At 42.3% G+C, this 19,500-nt stretch overlaps 1 protein-coding gene across 1 annotated transcript in view; it reads right to left on the reverse strand.

The window, feature by feature from the left end:
- Positions 1-2,235: 2,235 nt before the first annotated feature.
- The window catches only part of LHFPL6 (LHFPL tetraspan subfamily member 6), a 146,290-nt gene continuing 129,025 nt past the window's right edge, over positions 2,236-19,500 (reverse strand). Inside the window, exons 2-3 of the mRNA XM_054388917.1 lie at positions 15,859-15,957; positions 2,236-2,354 (exon numbers count right to left, since the gene is read on the reverse strand). Of these exons, the coding sequence (XP_054244892.1) occupies positions 2,236-2,354; positions 15,859-15,957 (218 nt within the window). The remainder of the gene's footprint in view (positions 2,355-15,858; positions 15,958-19,500) is intronic.

Raw genomic sequence — 19,500 nt, forward strand, 5'->3', positions numbered from 1 at the left:
TAGAATAATAAGACTCAAGTCACCAAAACTTCGCATAGCAAATTGCAGTTCTAGTGGAAGGAAAGACATGTTTGCACAGTAGCATGTTGGACAAAGGCAGCATTTTTTTGTTTTGAGACACCCATTAAAGACCAAACTGCAACCAAAGTTGCCTTTATATTTCCTTTGGGTTTAAAACAACAGTAATCCACAATCTTAACAGGCATATTCATACCTACCTTAAGGGTATATGGAGTACCAGCGACCTCCTGCAGTAGATTTGGGTATGGTCCTGAGCACCTGGGAGAAGGGACAAGATCCAAAACCTGGAAGCAGGTGGGAAGAGCTGCACATACCACTGCTGCAAGTGCCACTGGAGAAGCAAGACCCCAGGGCATGGCTGGTGTGCCTCTCAGCAGAAATACAATTGGATGCAGCAGGGCTATTATGGCCTAACCTGTGAGGGGTAAGGTACAATTTTGTTTTCACTGCACAGCACAATAAAGTGAACAAATAGTGCTTAGCCTACAAAGAAACTCAGTAACATTCAGTTCAGCAGTATCAGCATTGATCATCCCAAGCTGACATTGCTATTTCCATGTACCTCCAAAAAGCTGCTGTAATGTACAAAGCAACTGCACGATTTCAGAGTTGCAACCTCTACAAGTATTATTAACCAGCAGAACCACAACTAGAACATAGACAGTAACTTAGAAATACAGGACAGGAGTATCATACTGGGAAAACAAATTTGAAAGCTAATAACATCAGTTAGTCAAATGACTGAAAACCCCTTGCAAGTTCCCATGCTCTAAGTCCATGTTGCTTTTCTTAAAGAAAATAAAAGACTGGGTTTGTGCTTTGTATGTACAGGGCCAGTGTCATGCACATGGAATACCACCTGGTAGATAAGTGACCAGTTCACTGCTATTAAGAAAGTAAAGGCTTGTTTCAGTCACCTGAACAAGGACATGCAGTGCTGTGTGAAAAGCTGAGTCCACAGGACCCAGGACAAAAAGGGGAAGGTCCTATTGAAGTCCTACAAGACAGATGACAGTATCAGGCAAAAATGTGGAATATGCCAGAACGCCTCTGGTGAAAATTGATGTCTATCTTCAGGCGAAGTAACTGAACCCTAAATGTGTGTGTTTTACAGAGAAATCACGGTTACAAAAGTCATGATCACTTCTAAGAATTTTTGCAGTGGGGATGTAGGAAGGAACTTTCTTGATCTATTGACATGACTATACATTGCAAGTATTGATCAAGGAAAAATTTATTTACAGAGATTTTTCAAATACAAACATAAAATAGCACATATTACATATATATATTTTTACAAAAAGGAATATTGAAATAGTAAACATGGTACAGCACAATACAACATCAATGAGCTAAACATAACAGCAACAGAAAATCTATGTCTGGAAGAAGTTTCCTGTTAGTCGTACATAACCAACAGAGCGCTACAGTACCGTGAGTGGAATTTCCAATGGACAGAAAAATGCCCATTTTACTGCACTTCATAAAAGTACTATAGGGAAAGGCTACATATGCCAAGTAATGATATTTCATCTTTGTAATAATGCTGAAAACACAGAGGCTTAATAAAAGTTATATAGGGCTGAATAAGCAGTGGCTAAATGTTTCGGGAAGAAAAATGTGTAAAGAATATACAAAATACTGATAAAGTGGCTTATTGGTCCTTTTATTAAGTGTAAAGTATAGATTAAAAAGTGTTGCAACACTGGATTTTAAACCACTGGAGAGAAGTTCAAAAAAAAAGAGAAAAGAAAAGAAAAGAAAAGAAGGTAAAGAAGAGTTGCATCAAAAAAAGTTTCCTCTCATTTTGTGCCATGGTCAACATCTGTGCGTGCATGTGTGCTTTCGGGAGCACTGTGCTGAGGGGCTGCTGGGCACTGCCCCAGCCTCGTAGCACTGCCATCCCCTCGCCAACCTCTTAATTAATCAGTGCACACAGAATTTCACCATTTACCAAAGCGGAGTTTTCCTTGTTTATATTTTTGCAGAGCAGACCATGAGCAGGCTTGGGTAAGAAAACCAAGTCTTTGTCCAGCCCAGCCGGATGGCTTTGCACTGCTGTTCACCTTCCCTCCCTCCCAGGAGCCACCCACTGTCCCTCCCCACACCTGCTCCAGAGAGAAAGCACTGAAAAATGTCTTGTTCGTTGTCGTTATCCAGAAGACGCTGGAAAGCCCCCTGGGTGTCTGGCAGCACCCATGCCTGGGGGCTGCCTCAGTAGGGGTACTGCTTCTGCTTCTTGCCCGAGAAGCAGGCCAGCCAAGTGCACACCAGCATGGCTGCTGCTGCACCCCCGCCCGTGCAGTAGTAGGCCCAGCCGATGTGGCAGGTCCCTGCAAGGGAAACAGAGCAACACAGGATTAGCTGGGGAAGGAAATGCTGCTGCCAGACTCCATTCTGCCCATCCAGGAAAAAGCACTTTTCGAGGTTTCTGGCCACTTGTACGTCCACCTCAGACAAGGAACACTGCATGTAATTCAAGCAATTACAAAAGCCAGGCTGTTTAAATGGCTCCCCTTAATTTTCTATGCCAGCTCAGCAGACTGTCCTCTGAGCTCATCTGCTTGGCCAGCTGCTGTTTTCCATGAGCGTGCCAGCCATGCAGCCAGCAACCCTCTGCCTTCCCAGTCCAAGGAGTGCCCATGGCACTGCTGTCCACAAGCAGCTGCAGCTGGAAGTGTGTGATTTTCCTCACATTTCTCTTACTTGTCCTCCAGACAGCTTTCAAATGAAATATTGAGAGTCTGAAGGTAAATTGGGCCATGGCCTACTCTCTTCAGAAAGAGCTGAATGAGTCCAGCTCCACCACTGCTGCAATGGGGTTCAAAATCAGACCCAGCAGCAAGCTGTTGAGTGTCAATAACACAGGACATGGCTGTGGGGAACCTGCTCACATCTCCTTCACACAGGAATCAATCCTGACCATTCACAAAGGAGCATGGTGTCAGGGGACCACTTGCATGGAAGCTGCTGAGGGAATTGAATCCAGAAATACAAAACCAGAGAAATGTCCCTATCCTCATCCAAAGTCACAATTCATTGCTGAAAACTTCATTTATATTTTGCCTAATGTATTTCGCAGTGCCACACTGTGGCCTTCAGTACATTTAGTGGTCTCAGTGTCTTTATACAGCCAAGCTCATCACCAGTAAATGGTGCTGCGCAATCTCATGGTGTGCCTGCAGTAGAGGAGGAGATCAGGAAAAGGAGGGAGAAAGCCTTCTGTCAGAGATCTCCAAAAGCAAGGGGATGGCTGTTGTTATTCCTCAGGAGTTCAGCCAGTCTCAAAAGCAATTTTCGCTTGGGCTGCATCATCTTGCTCATTTTCCTTGGCACTCATTGCAACTGATATTCTCCCTGTTGTTGCCATGTTGGGTAACATTGCCCTGCTTTGAGCAGTGAGTGCTCTCAGTAAAGCACAAGCAGCAATACAATGCATCCTTTCCACACCCTGGAAAAAGTAGCAGAAACCATTCTTCCCTCCAGAGAACAGATGTTAACAATAGAGTTTCCACCTAGAAAGTAAGAGCTGAAACAGGTGTCATGTCCATACTCTGTACCAGTGGCATCCTCAAGGGCCAAGCTTTGGGTTCAGGCAATTATCAGATTAGCTACTCCTGACACACAAGATGTCTGTACCTCTCAACATGTCAAAAGCATTAATGTGCCTCAAGGCAGACAACATGTTCATTGACTGTCTGCAGCACATTGTCAGGCCAGTTTTGAAAGGAGAGGAAGCAACACTTATGCTCTTAGTCATTCTAAAGATTTTAAGTTGACACCACACCAGGAAGAATAGTCCTTGTTTCATTTTTTTCTTCTTCATAACCCTCAAAACATTTTATTTAAAAAAAAAAGTCTAGTGAAACAAAGATCCTGATGAGACCCTGAGGAGCTATGACCTTGGCTTGAGATCATTAGCCTCTCTCTTTAATGTGCTGGAGCAAAGAGATTTACTTGGTTTTGAAACGTGGATATGATTTGTACATCAACACCATTCTTGGCTTCCATATAGAAGACCACACAGAGAGTCTGACTTCCTAAAGAGAAGACCATCAGAAACCATGAGAGCCACCAAGCGCCTGGCAGTGTCACTGATGCTGATCTTTGCCCATAGCAGTTCCTGGAAAGACCTGCCTCTGGACCATCTATTGCTTTGCCTGTGTACACATATTTTAGCTTCTACTGGAAATGCCAAAACCAGACTTAAGCATGCACCAGATGTCTAAATCAACTGGACTGCTTTGAAATTTACCATGGTTTTACCAGTGTGGAATGTACTAAAGTATTTCTTATGATAAAACGGACTCTGTTTGATAGGTCTTTTTAAATTACTAAGTATTCCTAAAACTAGAGAATTGTAATTGCAGCTTGAAAAAGGAAATTTTTCTCATTATGATGCTTCCAGGTAAAGAAAATAAATGTCAAAACGCTACTTTAAAAATAGTTTAAAGATTCACCTGGTGGTGCTGACCTAAGTGGTATAGACTGAAGCTAATTTGAACTTTTGCATGGCACGATTTCAGCTTTTGTGCCTCGGCAGTGGAAGAGGGGAGGGGTGTATGTGATACAGATTAAGAAAAAAGAATTCTTAAAACAGCGTCAGAGATGTACTCAACAGATAAAACACACACATTCGATCTTGGCTGAAGAGAATGACATTTGTTTCTCCATACCATGCTCCATTTACCCTAAGGACCACTCTCCTACTTAATGTTCTGAGACATGGCAGGCAGCCTCTTCATCTAACAAATGCGGTGTAGTTCACAAGTGTGAGCTGGGTCAAGATGAACAAATGAAAGAATAAAAGAGTGCAGGAGAATGGATGAAAGATCTGGGAGCCTGACCTTAGAGCAATAATAACACAGCAATAAACCTGGCCATTATTTCCAGCCTGTGGCAGGAGCAATAGGAGGCCTCAGACAGAATAGCTTGATCTGTACTTGGGTGATGCCGAGCAGAACAGCGTTTCATGCTATTGTACTGAAGAACAGCCTGCAGCAGGAAAGGTGTCTGAGGGTACAGGACTTAGCTATACTTTTCACTTTAAGTGTAGGTAAGTCCTAAGTCCATAGCTATAAGGCCAGAGATAATCCACCTTGAAGGTACCTGTTGCAGTGAACGATTGCCTGCCCTGCATCACCATGTGTCAAAATGAAATATTATCCCTTTTATAATCCTGTATTGCATAAGGGTGTAAAAATGTTTTGGAGTTAATGTTTCTGCTCTCCTGTTCTCATTTTACCACACAGATAACTTGTTTTAATCTACTGCACCCTAAAGAAAGATTGTTGGTTCTCAATAATTGGTTAATTATATTGTAATTCAAATTGTAAAATGACTTCAACATGAAACACTTATTTTAAAAGGAACAGGAAACTTCATTTAAAGCAAAGTTGATAAATAATTAAATGTAACATCAAATGAAAAGAAATACACATATAGAAATGTCCTCTGTTAGAGAAGATAGACTTTGCTTTCTAGCTTTAATAATGGGTACCAGAAAAGGACTTTTTGTCACGTTCATGTTTATTGTGTTAGCATCAGGGGGACGAGTCATATATTCAGAGGTAAGCAAATGGTTAAGAGTTTTGTAGAACTGGGGCTTAAATTCAGCATCAAGTAAAGCAGTTTGCCTTCATGAACCCTGTCACATTACAGATCAGAAATGCTGCATTGCAGTTTCCCATTTTTTTAAGGTCAAAACTCTAAAATGAAGAGCAAGAACACCTAAATACTTGATAGAATTAAAACAGTTATTGAAATCACATAACTTATCACACACACACACACACACACACACAAAGACTCAAAAGCTGCAAAGCTGTTGTTTTCCTTAAGGTTCCATAGGAATATGTATACACAGGTAGGAGCGTGTCAGTCCATTGAGGGTGTGGAGGTGCGTGCAAGAATGTGTACCTGTTCTTGTTCATAAGGTGGGTTGGATCTGTTTTCATGCCAAAGTAAATTCCCCAGCAGCTGAAGTACTTTTCTAGCAGATAGAGATTGACATGCATCACAGCAGCTTCCTTCTCTGCACGGAACTGGTGCTACTTGTAACAAATCAGTCTTTATCTGACAGGTCAGTATAGAGGGAGAAGCTGCCTCAGCATTTTGTTAGCTCTGGATCTATTGTTGGTTTTGGCTTTTACTTTGGTGTTTTTGCTGTTGTTAAAGAAAAGCATAAATAACTGGAGCACTTGGTTGCTCAGTGAAGCAGGACTGTCCGAGTTGGCTGAGGTAAATTTGCAGTCAGCTATTAAGAACTTTTTGTTTGTTTGTTTTGCATTTGTTTTACTGGAATTGGAGGCAAGAGAGTGTAAAGATGAACATTGAAATCATAGACTAACAGATCTTGCAGCTGCAAGGATGAATGGCCATTTCCCAAGAAAACAAAAGAAGGAGAGAGTGGAAACATTACACTCCTCTCTTTTGTAAAAGGATGTAAAAAATTTGCAGTCCCCCAGGATAAAGGACAAAAGCAAGGTGACACCAAGCTGTGTGGTGCAGCAGACACGCTGGAGGGAAGGGATGCCATCCAGAGGGACCTTGACAGGCTGGAGAGGTGGGCACAAGACAACCTCATAAGGTTCAACAAGATCAAGTGCAGGGTCCTGCACCTGGGTTGAGGCAATCCCAAACACAAATACAGGCTGGGCAGTGACTGGCTAGAAAGCAGCCCTGAGGAGAGGGACTTGGGGGTGCTAGTGGACGAGAAGCTCAACATGAGCTGTCAATGTGCACTTGCAGCCCAGAAAGCCAACCAGATCCTGGGCTGCATCAAGAGAAGTGTGGCCAGCAGGTCAAGGGAGGTGATTCTTCCCCTCTACTCAGCTCTGGTGAGACCCCACCTGGAGTACTGCATTCAGTTCTGGAGCCCCTCTTACAAGAGAGATATGGACATGCTGGAGAGAAGGACCACCAGGATGGTCAGAGGGCTGGAGCACCTCTCCTATGAGGACAGACTGAAAGAGTTGGGGCTGTTCAGTCTGGAGAAGAGAAGGCTCTGAGGTGACCTTCTTGTGGCTTTCTAGTATCTGAAGGGGGCCTACAAGAAAGCTGGGGAGGGACTTTTTAGGATATCAGGGAGTGATAGGACTAGGGGGAGTGAATAAAGCTGGAAGTGGGGAGATTCAGGCTGGATGTGAGGAAGAAGTTCTTCACCATGAGAGTGGTGAGAGCCTGGAATGGGTTGTCCAGGGAGGTGGTTGAGGCCCCATCCCTGGAGGTGTTTAGGGCCAGGCTGGATGAGGCTCTGGCCAGCCTGCTGTAGTGTGAGGTGTCCCTGCCCATGGCAGGGGGGTTGGAACTGGATGATCCTTGTGGTCTCTTCCAACCCTGACTGATTCTATGATTCTATGATTCTAAGGTGAGTGAGGACAGTACCAGAATAGACAGTATTTACCAAATAGAAATAAATCAAAGAGGGAAATTAAAGGGTAGTTCTGCCATGACTGATAGGCTTACTCTTCCATGCCTCTTCCCAATTTCTAATGTGATCTTCAAGGCCATGATATGTGTCCCTTAGCTCTCCGCTAATGCTTTAATATAGAAGGCAAATAAAAATTGAGACAAATTTGGGAGTGAGTGAAAATTTGCAACAGAAAATATGCAGATACTTGGTCAACTGTGGAGCTGTGCCAGGATCCTGTTGGCAAAACGGAATTTTATCAGGATTTCTACCCATGCTGTCTTATAAATAATTATCACATATAGTTATCAAGGTCCTGGAAATAACATATGATTTTTGTCTAAAATATCCAATAACTGACACTTATGAAAAAGTATCTAGAGTATGAAAGTGTCTTGGATACAAATCTGTTAATGGGAAGACTCAGTATCTTAAATGTTTGTACCTTCTTTGCTGTTAATGCTAAGACTATCCTGTGCTTGCAGCCTGGAGTATTGACAAATCCTTTAACCTTTCAAAGATGAAGGGGAAAAAAAAGGCTTCAGAATTAGCCAGGCTGAAGAATACAAATGACATACCTTCAAAAGTAAAAACTACAATTCCTACTTGCAAGAAGTTGTGCAGGAAATCTAATTAGCAGCTTCACATCTGAGTCCAGTACTACAGGGAACATGAATTCATGTAATCAATCAGGGTGTTAGAAAAGTAATCAGAGAATAAAGTAAGGAGTGTGGTATTAAGGGATATGCAGGGATTTGGAGATATGAAAGCCACAAATGAATGTAAAAGATAATCAGCTAATTAATAAGAAGGCACAATTACTTTGAAACAAAGCCAAGATAAATTAAATGGCTGAAGACTTTTTTTTCTTGACACACTTACAATGAAAACCTGTCATGTGAAATCAGCTACAAAAGCAGGAAAGGAAGTTAAAACTTGGAATGCATCCAGAAAGGATTAAAGTAGTTTTGTGAAACAAAGAATGCTATATAAGGTAAAACTGCAGCCTAAGGAACAGCTTGATACAAAATAATGAATATAGTGAAGCTGGTTTCTTTGTCTGCATGGATATGACTTTCTCAATTCATTCCTCTTTTTAAGAAATATATTTCTTACACATGCACAGATCAGGCTACTTTGGGTACTTATAACTGGCCAAAGAAATTGTATGGTTATTTGGATCTGTAATTAGATGCATAACATTTCATAAAGTTCTGAAGTGTAAAAAAGTGGAAAAACAAATGTCAATTTTAAATTATCCAATTCTGCTCTATTCAGACACTCACTTATATTAACAAACCCTCCTGTCTTTGGAGGATCACATAATTTTGCTTAGTCAAACCTTAAATTTGATGTAGGTGTGCATTTATCACATAACAATGAAAGACAACTTGTACCTTGTTTCATCTACAACACCCAAATGCCCAAGAGCAAACATCTTATGTCCTGCTAATGAGGAGCTCTCCCAGCCTCCTGGAACATGTCAGCAGAAAGCTCACCTATTGCAAGCAGTGAAATTAATTTTACCTCTTTTTGGACATCCACAGGGCAGATATTCATACTGAACCAGTCTCCAAGACTACCACTGGGGTCAACAAGGAGAAAACATCACTCATAAAACTTAAGGCAGACACCTAAAGCACAGCAGTTGACTTGTGCCCTAGCAGCACCTGTTTTTTCCCACCTTTTACTATAAAGAGATTCCAACAATCAGTTTAACTGCCCTTTTCAAGTAATAATGAGCACCAGATACTTGCTTCTAGTTAGTATGAGACCCTTTCTGGATGTCCCTGCTTACCTGCATTGACTGCAGGGGGTCCTTGCATTACCATCAAGCTCTGGCAACAAACGTTAAATGCCTTAAGTATATGTGGACCATGATACACTTACCCAAGCCTTACAAAGGTTTAAGAATGGAAATTATCCAAGTAGCTTTAAAAAGGAATCATAGAATCAGTCGGGGTTGGAAGGGACCACAAGGATCATCTAGTTCCAACCCCCCTGCCATGGGCAGGAACACCTCATACTAGATCAGGCTGGCCAAAGCCTCATCCAGTCTGGCCTTAAACATGATGAAACTCTTTCCTAGCACACAGGCTGATTCATTACCTATCTAAGAACTCAGCAGCTGCAGCTCAGGTATGCTCATGAAGAGTGTGTTCAGCACCAGACAAAAAACGCAATGGGTAAAATTTCTGAGCTGTCTGCAGAGGATCTGTGAACAAAAAACTTGGCTTTGTCAGAGAGATTGCTCATAGAAAAACACAGCTTTGAAGTATTTGCTTTTAATAGCAGTTTTATAAATTGTTCTACCCTCTAAATCCTTTACTTGATCATTTTGGCACTGTGTGTCAACACTCAGCCAGATGCTGCAATGATGCCACCTAAGGTAAATTAACTAGTTGACAAAGCCTTTTTTAATTTTTTTTTTTTAAATAATATTCACTGTTTTCTGTGGGGTTTTTATAGTGTTATTTTAGTAACTACGCTGTTTGCTTTTAAAGTGTTTTAAACATAATTTACTTTAATATTTCCATAGCAAAAGCAATTATCAAGTCAACAGTTCTCTCAAAGACAATTAAAGCCCTCTAAAAGTGGCAAAGGGGAACTTTAATAATAATGATCTTTGGAAACAAATACACCTCAACAGAGAAGATTCTGAGAGCTTTTGAGGACAATTCAGCTGCTCGATTATTTCATGATGGGAGCCAGCCTTTTAAGTTGCTCTCCAAAGAGCCACTTTGGCCAAGAAAGCCATTTCACAGCAGTTCACAGATGGATGGACTGCCACAGAGGGCAAGCAAAGGTGTGCATTTGGAGCCATCTGCTTTGGTTGCTGCTGCAGCTGGGTCCCCAGACCTAGAATGTCTCTGTGCATGACAGGCAGTGATAAGAGTGTGACAACACATGACACAGCATGAACATGAAGAGGATCTAAAAGGTCATGCAGGAGAAACAGGGCAAGAGACAGTTCCCAGCTTTGTGAGGATGGCAGGAATGTAAGCAGGCACAGAATGTATTTTGGGCAGGCTGTGACAGCAGCTGCCAGGTAGGTAAGCAGGGCATGGCATGCTGATGGCTACACCTGAGCCAAGCAAGCCCTTGCTGCCAGACTTGTGATTTTTCACTGGCTTTAGTAGCAAAGAGAAGCATAATGAAACTCAAAGATGAGCTCTGGACGTAGTTACATGCAGCAAACACTATGCTATGCTTGTAGGATGCTTCTTAGCATAAATGATCTCCCAGCAGAATAAAAAAGTAGGTCCTAGGTAGAAATGCATGACATAAAAAGCAATCTCTCACAAAAAGAGGTAGGACATAAAAAAATTGTGGAACATTGATCACTCAGGCTGAGTCCTGACTGCCCAGGCACACCGAATTTCCTCAAAGAAAGATAAATTGTTTTCCAAGTAGTTCAAGCTAAACATTGGAGTTTCTCTTACATTTAGTATCTTCAGATTTTTCAGATTAATAAAGTAAGTGTAGAGAAGTGGCAAATAGAAGCCAGATGAAATTTCCTAGGGCACTTACAATGGCATGAGTCATCTACATTTAGATAAATGAGACTTACTCTAGATAATAATTTTGCTGTTCAAGCTTTTAAGTATTGGTCTTATAGTGCAGTTTCCCAGGTGCCAATTGAGACTCAGTTTTGTGAGTTAAACTGAGCATGCCCTATCCTTTCTGGGACCTTCTGTGGGTTTCACCTGCCTCTGCACCCATCACAATGGAAACGAGAATGCAACAACTGAGCAGTCTCCACATGCACATCCGAGGAATTCAATGGCCTAAAAGAGGTCTCATATTGTTTTTAGACATTCAAAACCAACCCCGATGTGTTCATATGAACATATTCATATTGTCCTTTTAAAAAAGCCTGCAGACCATGGCATTGTGTAGATCTGACTCATTTTCACACCCTTCAGTCAGCAGCTCTGTACCACTGTGTCACATCAGTGCAGTCCTGAATGGGCCCACAGGCAACTCCAGGGCATAAATAATGCAGCATAACAATAACAGCTTGTGTGGTGACAAGAGATTAAGATGATTTTGATCCATCCTCAGACAACTGGTGAAAGTGACAGGCAGTCCCTTTGAATGTTGCCAGTTTATAGCTCCAGTCTCCACCTCAGGCATTAGACTAAGGACTTTGACTCGGTCATTGACCAAACAACTGCACTGGCTTAAAAAAAGAACATCTCTTTACTCTGGCTCTCATTTACTTATATTTCCCTACTTCTAGGAATTACCACACTAAAAAAAAAAAGTGGCAAATGATAGCTCCAGTTCATACTCCAGTGTTTTTGTGAGAACTTTGTTTCATCTGTCATTTGAGATGCAATGCCACAATACAGAGGAGGCCCCCAAGACCTCTGTACGTGTCTGGCTGGATTGCTAAAATGCTGGGAACTGCAAGGTATGTGTTCCTATGTAACACAACAAAGACCTATCATGGCCTTAATTCCCCAACAAGATTTGCCAGAGCTGGTCATTTCTCAAAGCTCTAATCTATCACTGTGTTTTCTTTGTTTTTTCATGATGGAAGAACCAGACTGCTAGGGAAGAGTAGAGAGTAGGCTCCTCTACAGGTGTACCAGTCTCTCTGTATGTCAAGTATTGGAGGTTACTTTCCATTCTCATTAGCAAAATAGCTCATCTATTGAATGTAATTTAATCAAAAAATGGGGTTGTACTTGGCAGGGTATCTTCAGCTGAAGAATGGTTTCTCCTTGTAGAAATGGAGTTGCACAACCACTTTCATTTGATTGAAAAAAATTAGCCCAATTAAATACATAAACGTTTAAGTAAACCCTTTGGACACAGTTCACTTAATAAAACCAAATAAATATCCAATTTTAAAGGGAGCAGCAGACTGCTGGGCATTTCACAATGTCAGCTCAGGTTTTCCAGAAAAGAATACTTGCATCAACTTAGAAGTAAATTAAAGACATGGTTATTTTCTACTCTGTGTGTTGGGTGAGGGTGGAGTGAAGTGAGTTTCTTCTTCACAATATGGGCTATCTCAGCACTATTTGGAGTGCCTATTAGTCTAATGCCTTTTTAGAGCACCTGTAGACACTTTTCAGAGTACCTCTTGCCTGGCACACCCACAAAGGATCAGACTTTTTTATTGGTTCTTAATATTGCTATTCTATATAGTTATACGTTACAGAGCTGGTGGGAGGTTGGTTGTCTTGCTTTGCTAAAGCAAAAGTTTTCATTTAATTGCTAATTCTGAAACATTTCTGATTGACAGTACATTTTACCATGCACATTTGGCTGCTTCTCAGGAGAGTTCTTGCAGTCCCTCCTCTGTGCCTGCCTCTTGCCCTCCTTATCCTCCTATAACACAGATTGAAGCTCCTGGCCTTATTTTTCCTACCTCAAACCTCCACCATTTTCCTCACATACCACTTGGAAGTCCAGAACAAATCTCAGCGCTGAATATTGACCTTTGCTGGCTCTGTGGTCAAACCTGTCTTGCTATGACCCTCCTTTTGTAACAGCATGCATACATTCCCTGTGCACTAAGCTGCAGCAGCTGCTTTGCCATCCTTGAAGAGAAGGCTGAATGCTGTCTGCTGATCAACATCCCTTTGAACATCTTCTCCTTTGGGGGTAATCACATGCACTGAATTAGGCTTATCCTTGCTAGTACCCACAACAGCAGGAGGTGCAGGATCAGTACTCCCACCACCACCATTTCTACCATCAGCAAACAGTACAGGGCTCAAGGCAGCTCAGCTTTCCCGAGGGCAGATTTTGAATGCAGCATGTATGTATGTGGTTCTTGAGACAACTCATTTCACAGACTCAGGAAAAGAAAGCATATCATTGAGGCTTAATCAAATTAAATATTCAAATGAAAGTGATAATTACTTAAATTTGTCTCGAGACTCAGTAAGATTAAGTCTTTGAAACTTCATTTTTGGCCTGTAGGCTACAATGAGTAAGCCAGTCTCTAATGATTCAGAAAAGACTAGAGGGTTTGAGTTATCACCAACCAAGAGGTATTTATGAAAGACGATGAGCAGTGTCGTTATTAAGCAGCCCTCAGTCAGTACCTCTTCTTTACAGATGATTTTGCTAACACAGCATCAGCCAGGAACTGACATTAAGTAAAAAAGGCCCAGTGCCAGCACGTGTGGAAAAGAGATGTTTAGTGGTAGAGCTGCCTAGTAGAAATCACTACAGCAAATTTCAGCTCTCATTATAATCTGTTAATTAATGTGTTAAGGTACAATTGCAGCAGATCAGTGAGACCAGCATGCCCATCTAGTCTAGGCATGCTTAACACACCCTGCATGTTCCAGGTCCAGAAAGTACAGTAAGAGCACCCTCCTTGACAATTAATGCTATATATCCTTGAAGGATAGCTGTCAGTTAAAATTTTCTCCTGGGTTTCCTCACTGACTTTAATGTAAGAATGACTCAATTTACGCAAGTACCTCGCTCATGAGTCAAGACTGGATGGTGAAGGTGGTCTCAGAGACTCTGCTCTGATTGTGTGCACTACTGTGTTTGAAGTCACAATTTGTAACTGCCTATATGCTGTTTTCAAGGAGCTCAAACGGGCACAATCCCCACCTTCTTGCAAATTAGCAGAGAAATAACCTACAAAGGTAATAATTTTCTGCACTCTGGGAAGAGTAGCAACTAACACAAGAAGAAATCACAGGAGCAGAGCTCTTAAGATTGGTGTGGAAGAGCAGGCATCAGCATGCACCAGCAAGGGGTCAGCTGGCCTTTCAAGTGGGGGTCCTGCTAAATGGGCTAAGAACGACTTCAGGCTTCTGCACAAGGATTGACCATGGGCAGTGATGAGCCTGACTGCTCCTTGCAATAGTTACTGCAGTGTTGTTCCTAGTGATTCTACTAAATACTTTAGGTACCTTTTCATAGAGCTGGGAATCTTAGGGGTTTTTTTTCTGCTAGTTAACTATACATTTCTGTTCTCATTGCTATCTTTCCTTTGTGTTCACGTCTTTCAATATTAGGTGAATAAAAGAGTTTCAGGAACTTTCACACTTCACTGAAAAGAAAAACTAGTATCAATAGCACAGAAGGATATCAGAGGTCAGATAAGAAGGTAAAGCTTCTAGAGCATGTTACACATCCCTTGGACAAAACTGTCAATGGCTGCTGATAACAACATCAGTGGCAATAGTAGAAATGAGTGCTGATATTGGTAATGAGAATTTCTGGTTCCTTGCCAGATTGAATACACTCTGAAACACCACAGGAATGGGGTAAGGGAGGGTGATCCGGACTATATCTCCCAAAGCAAAGTTTTTACCTTTCAACCTCAATTTATTTACATACCATGACAAGAATAATTTCTGAGATAGAAACAAAACTCCTTAATCCTGAAGCCTGACAGAAATAACACTGTAAAATTAAAACATAATGCAGCAAGTTTGTGTTTAACCTTAGGAGATCATTTTCGCCTGCTGTAGTTTGCACTGGGATTACTGCCAGGCTACCACAAACCCTGCACACAAGACTATGGAAAGAATTTCTATTGCTAACTGTAAGGCTTAGTTTGTGGAGGGTGGAAATGGGGAGCCACATGTGTTTGTGCTTGAAAGTAGGAGCTCTCAAGCTTGCAGAGTGTCAGAGTGCTCAGTTTCTCCTGCTCCTTAGTGGGATTGCAGATCCCCCTTTTTCTCAAGTGACAAAGGGTTAGAGAGCACTTAAAAAGTAGGTATCAAAATAGGGTATCAGCAGCTGCATTGATCTTTCTAGCTAATCAAGGACGTGCATGTGCATTCAAACATCGGATCCTGATCATCCACATTGCTTAAACCTTAGGTCATCCCTGGGCCCTTTCTTTCTAAAGCCCTCTCCAGAAGCAGCTTGCCCCATATTGCATGGATGCAAGCTCAGCTTGGCCACAACCCTGGCTCTCATTCAGTGCTCAGTGCAGTCATCAGCAGTAAGAGCACTGGCTTATATGGAAGAAGGCTGAAACAGGGAGCAAGTGTTATTTACTAGCTTCCCAAGGATGTGAGTAACCAAAACCATACTCTTTAGGCTTGGGTTAGGAGGCCATAAACATGTCAGACTTCAAAGACAGCTAATTGCACTCATTACAAATTACCATGACCGCCTACCCTGTCAAGACCTCCAGGAGTGTTAGCTGCTGTATTTGCATGACTATTAAATCTGATGTCTTAAATACATACATGCCTACATTCAAACAGACATACATTCCTTCATTTTCTTTTATAATGTTCTTCTGGAAAATACTTCCAGGAAACCTATCTGCAATTCCCTGCCTTAGCATCATGCCAGAAGGATGCAATATGAATACCCTACCACGCACAACTGGGTAGCTACTCCAAGCCTGTGCTCATGTCCTTGTTGGTTTATTGAAAATGCATAGAAGAGTGTAATGTGGCTCAGATGCTCTGGTGATGACTCACCCAATTCGAATTGGTTGGAAAGGTTACCACAGGTTTGTCTGACTTCTTCACTGTCCCAGCCAAGAGGATAAAGGGCACAACCAGAGCCAATCAATAAACCTATGGAGAGAAAAGAAAATATAAGTTTATACAAGCAATTGCATTAGCTTAAACACAGGCTGTCACTTGGAAATCAAATTGTTAAACTACTATTTGGGGACCTCTGGGAAAAAAAAAATCTTCTCCTAAAACCTGAAGAAAATCTTCTCCTAAAAGTAGAAAATCATTTGGCCTTTTACTGCTGCTTTCTACTACACTGTTTTGTAGCTGGTCTGTGGGCTGGAGGCAGCTTTGGCAGTTCAACACCAGCAGCCATCCTCAGATTCTGGAGCTTCTACCTGAGAGTTTTTAGACTGCCCCTTCTCCTCTGTAGAACTGCTAGATATACTGTTTGGAAAACTCAACGTGGGGTTAAATAGAAGCTGTGCTAATTACAGCATTTACAGGCTGATTACTTCTGATTAATTAAAACAACAATCAACCAGGGTTTATCAAGGTTCTAGAAGGAAAAGTAAACTGACAGTTGTGCTAATCAGCTGTCATTTTCCTTTCGTTTTCACTCTTTCAAAAGCCAGGGAAGAATGGTTTCATGTCACCTGATCAATTCATGCCACAGGTACACACTCTGCAAAGTTTCCTCAAATAATTTCAGCTCAAACAACAGAAGTCTCGAACCATTTATGTATTATCACGCTTGGCTTAACATTCACAACACGCTTTGCTTTCTCCAGCCCTTATGCTGCCCCAAACAGATGTGTTTTGGCTAAGCCGTATCCTTCACAAGATCTTGCTGGGAAACACCCAATGGTTCATGATTATTTTGCAGAAGTGTCATTTTTATCATATTGCATTCTCAGCTGTCACTGCAGCAGCTGCCAAAAAGTGGGTGTAGCTGGCAAAGCTTCTTACACGAACAGCCTAGAGAGGACATTTCAGTGTATGCTGCAGCACTTAAATGTTACCTCCTTTGTGTCAGATTTTATTTGTAAGATTGGAAACAAATCACTAATAGCCTGATGCTTTGCAGGCTGTAAAGGCAAGCAAGTCCTCCAAAAGTCTGCAGTGTGGGTTTGCAGTGGTGCCTTTTACCTGTTAGGTAGAGCACAGGACTAGTAAAAGGCATCAAGTCCTACAGCTGTCACTGACTGACTTTGGGCAAGCCTCTTGACTTCACTACACCTCGCTTTTCCTGTCTTGAGAATGAGAACAATGTGCTCACTGGACAAGCACTTCTGCTGCTGTGCTCCTAATGCAGAAAAAGCCCTGAATGTGGTAACAGAAGTACTGTGGACCCTGCACCAGTCTAATGCATCCTGAGAGTGATTCTGCCTCAGGCCTGGAGCTAGCTGTGCATTTCTACTAACTCCATCCTCAAATGCCTCATATTCTCATATTCTGATGCTCCTTTAACATATAGAAATCACCTTATTGTGTCTTGACTTGCTCAAAGACACATCTGAACAAGACACTGAGGTACTGTAGTGGTATCTCATCTTTCTCTAAAAGATGTTTAACACTTAAACATCTGCCCCTGTTTAGACACAATATTAGCTCCTTAGATCTTTTTCCAGTAGATTCTAATTTCTTCTTGCTACTCAAGCTTGCCTTTCCTTTCCTTGTATAGCAGTCAATGCCTGTTCCTCTCCATATCTACATCACATAACAGAAAAAGAAATCCCTGAGGCAGCTCCCTCCGAGGTGGTGCATTTATCCAGTAGCTGTAAAGGGAGAAAACCAATTAAGGACACATGAATGCTAGGTATTTTCAGAACTTTGCCTGACCTGGATATGGTTGCTTCTAATATCCTTGCTAATGGCTTTCATAGTGTCATCTGATTTCCATCCCCAGGGCTGCAGAGCCAACGGCAGCTGGTAGAATCCATGTAAATGAGAGTCACTTCTAATTAAATTCTCAGAAAAGATGTTTCTCAGACAAGAGAACTTAAGCCAAAACTAGTTCTACATTTGTTAAAGACAGCTGAAGATTCTGAAAAAATCTGACTGATTTCTCCCTTGAATTGCTAAAGCAAGAAGAGTGTTGTGCTGACAGCACAACTGATGTTCTAGGAGAGGACACGATCCAAAAGGGCAGGGAAGAATGTGACCACTGAAGACGAGAATGGCTGGAGAAGGGAGGAAGAACACCTAGATGCCACAGGTAGCCTCACAGGCCAGTGAAATGTGGCTGCCCTAGCCCTGCCCAAGTCCTGCCATGATTGTGAGCCATTCCAATACTGGTTGTGATGCCAATTATGATGCCCATTACCTGCCTGGTGCCAGTCCAAGAAGACCACTGCTCAAAAGTTTCTCTGGCCAAAAGTGAACTACCCTGACTGGGCTGCTTTCAATCCTCTTGCTTCCTTGAACAGATACGCTGGGAGACCTTGCAAATGCTCAAAGAGCAACATTGTGAGGGGCAGGGAGATGAGTGCAGGGGGTCAGAAGGAAGAAAGGCAGGCTTGCAGCCGTCTGTTAGACCAGATGAAAGGGCAGCCAGCCCTTCCTCACAAACAGGTCCTGGGAAAGACTCCTGCCCAATTCTTCCAAGAGGGCAGGACAGCAGCACTGTGGCCAAATGAAAGGGCTATTAGCATAACAATGCTGCCCTTCCAAACTCAAAACAAGCTGTTACTCAGCACTTGCCAAGTACTTTGCTAAGGTGGCAAGTGTCTAGGGCCCGCTGCATTCAGAGGACTGTTTGTTTTCAGCTCTCTTTAGCTTATGTTGCAGTAACAGGTGGGTGGTTGGCTTTTTTCCCCACGAATATTTGGGCTGTTCAGCCTGGAGAAAAGAAGGCTCCGGGGAGACCTTACAGCAGCCTTCCTATACATGAAGGGGGCCTACAGAAAAGCCCAAAAGGGACTTTTTACAAAGGCTTTTAGTGATAGGACAAGAGAGAATGGCTTTAAGCTTGAACAGGGTAGATCTAGATATTAGGAAGAAATTCTTTACAGTGAGAATGGTGAGACACTGGAGCAGGTTGCCTAGGGAGGTCATGGATACCCCTCCCTGGATGTGTTCAAGGTCAGGTTGGAAGAGGCCTTGAGCAACCTGGTCTAGTGGAAGGTATCCCTGCCTGTAGTAAGGGGGTTGGATCCTCAAGGTCCCTTCCAACCTAAACCATTCCATGAACCTATGAATCTATGACTATTGCCCATAGCACTTTCCACTGCCACCCTCCAAACATAGGTCACCCTTCTCCAAACACATACCTGTTCACTCTTTCTGCCTCCAGTGAAACACTGGATACAGTGATTGCAAGCCTTGGTAATTTTATCTCCTTCCTTAGCCAGACCTCTTCATCCCCCTGTTACAGCCTCTTTCCCAGTTCTGTGTGTCAATCTCTGTAAGTCTAAAGGCCAGTTTCAGTGAAAATAAATCCTGGAGTTCAATCAAAAATTCATCAGTGATGCAATAAACTGTAAAGTTAAAGTGCTCCAAAGGAGCACTGCCTCACTCCTACATGGATGCTTGCCTTTAAAGCCAGTTCACACTAATAGCCAGCTCACAGCACCCACCACTGAGCCTCACCATTAGCTGTGCTTCCGAGAAATAAATAAATAAACCAAATAAGGGAGGACTACTGCGCTACATGAGAAAACC

This window comes from Indicator indicator, chromosome 1, assembly GCF_027791375.1.
Source record: "Indicator indicator isolate 239-I01 chromosome 1, UM_Iind_1.1, whole genome shotgun sequence".
In the NCBI taxonomy this organism is placed as follows: domain Eukaryota; kingdom Metazoa; phylum Chordata; class Aves; order Piciformes; family Indicatoridae; genus Indicator; species Indicator indicator.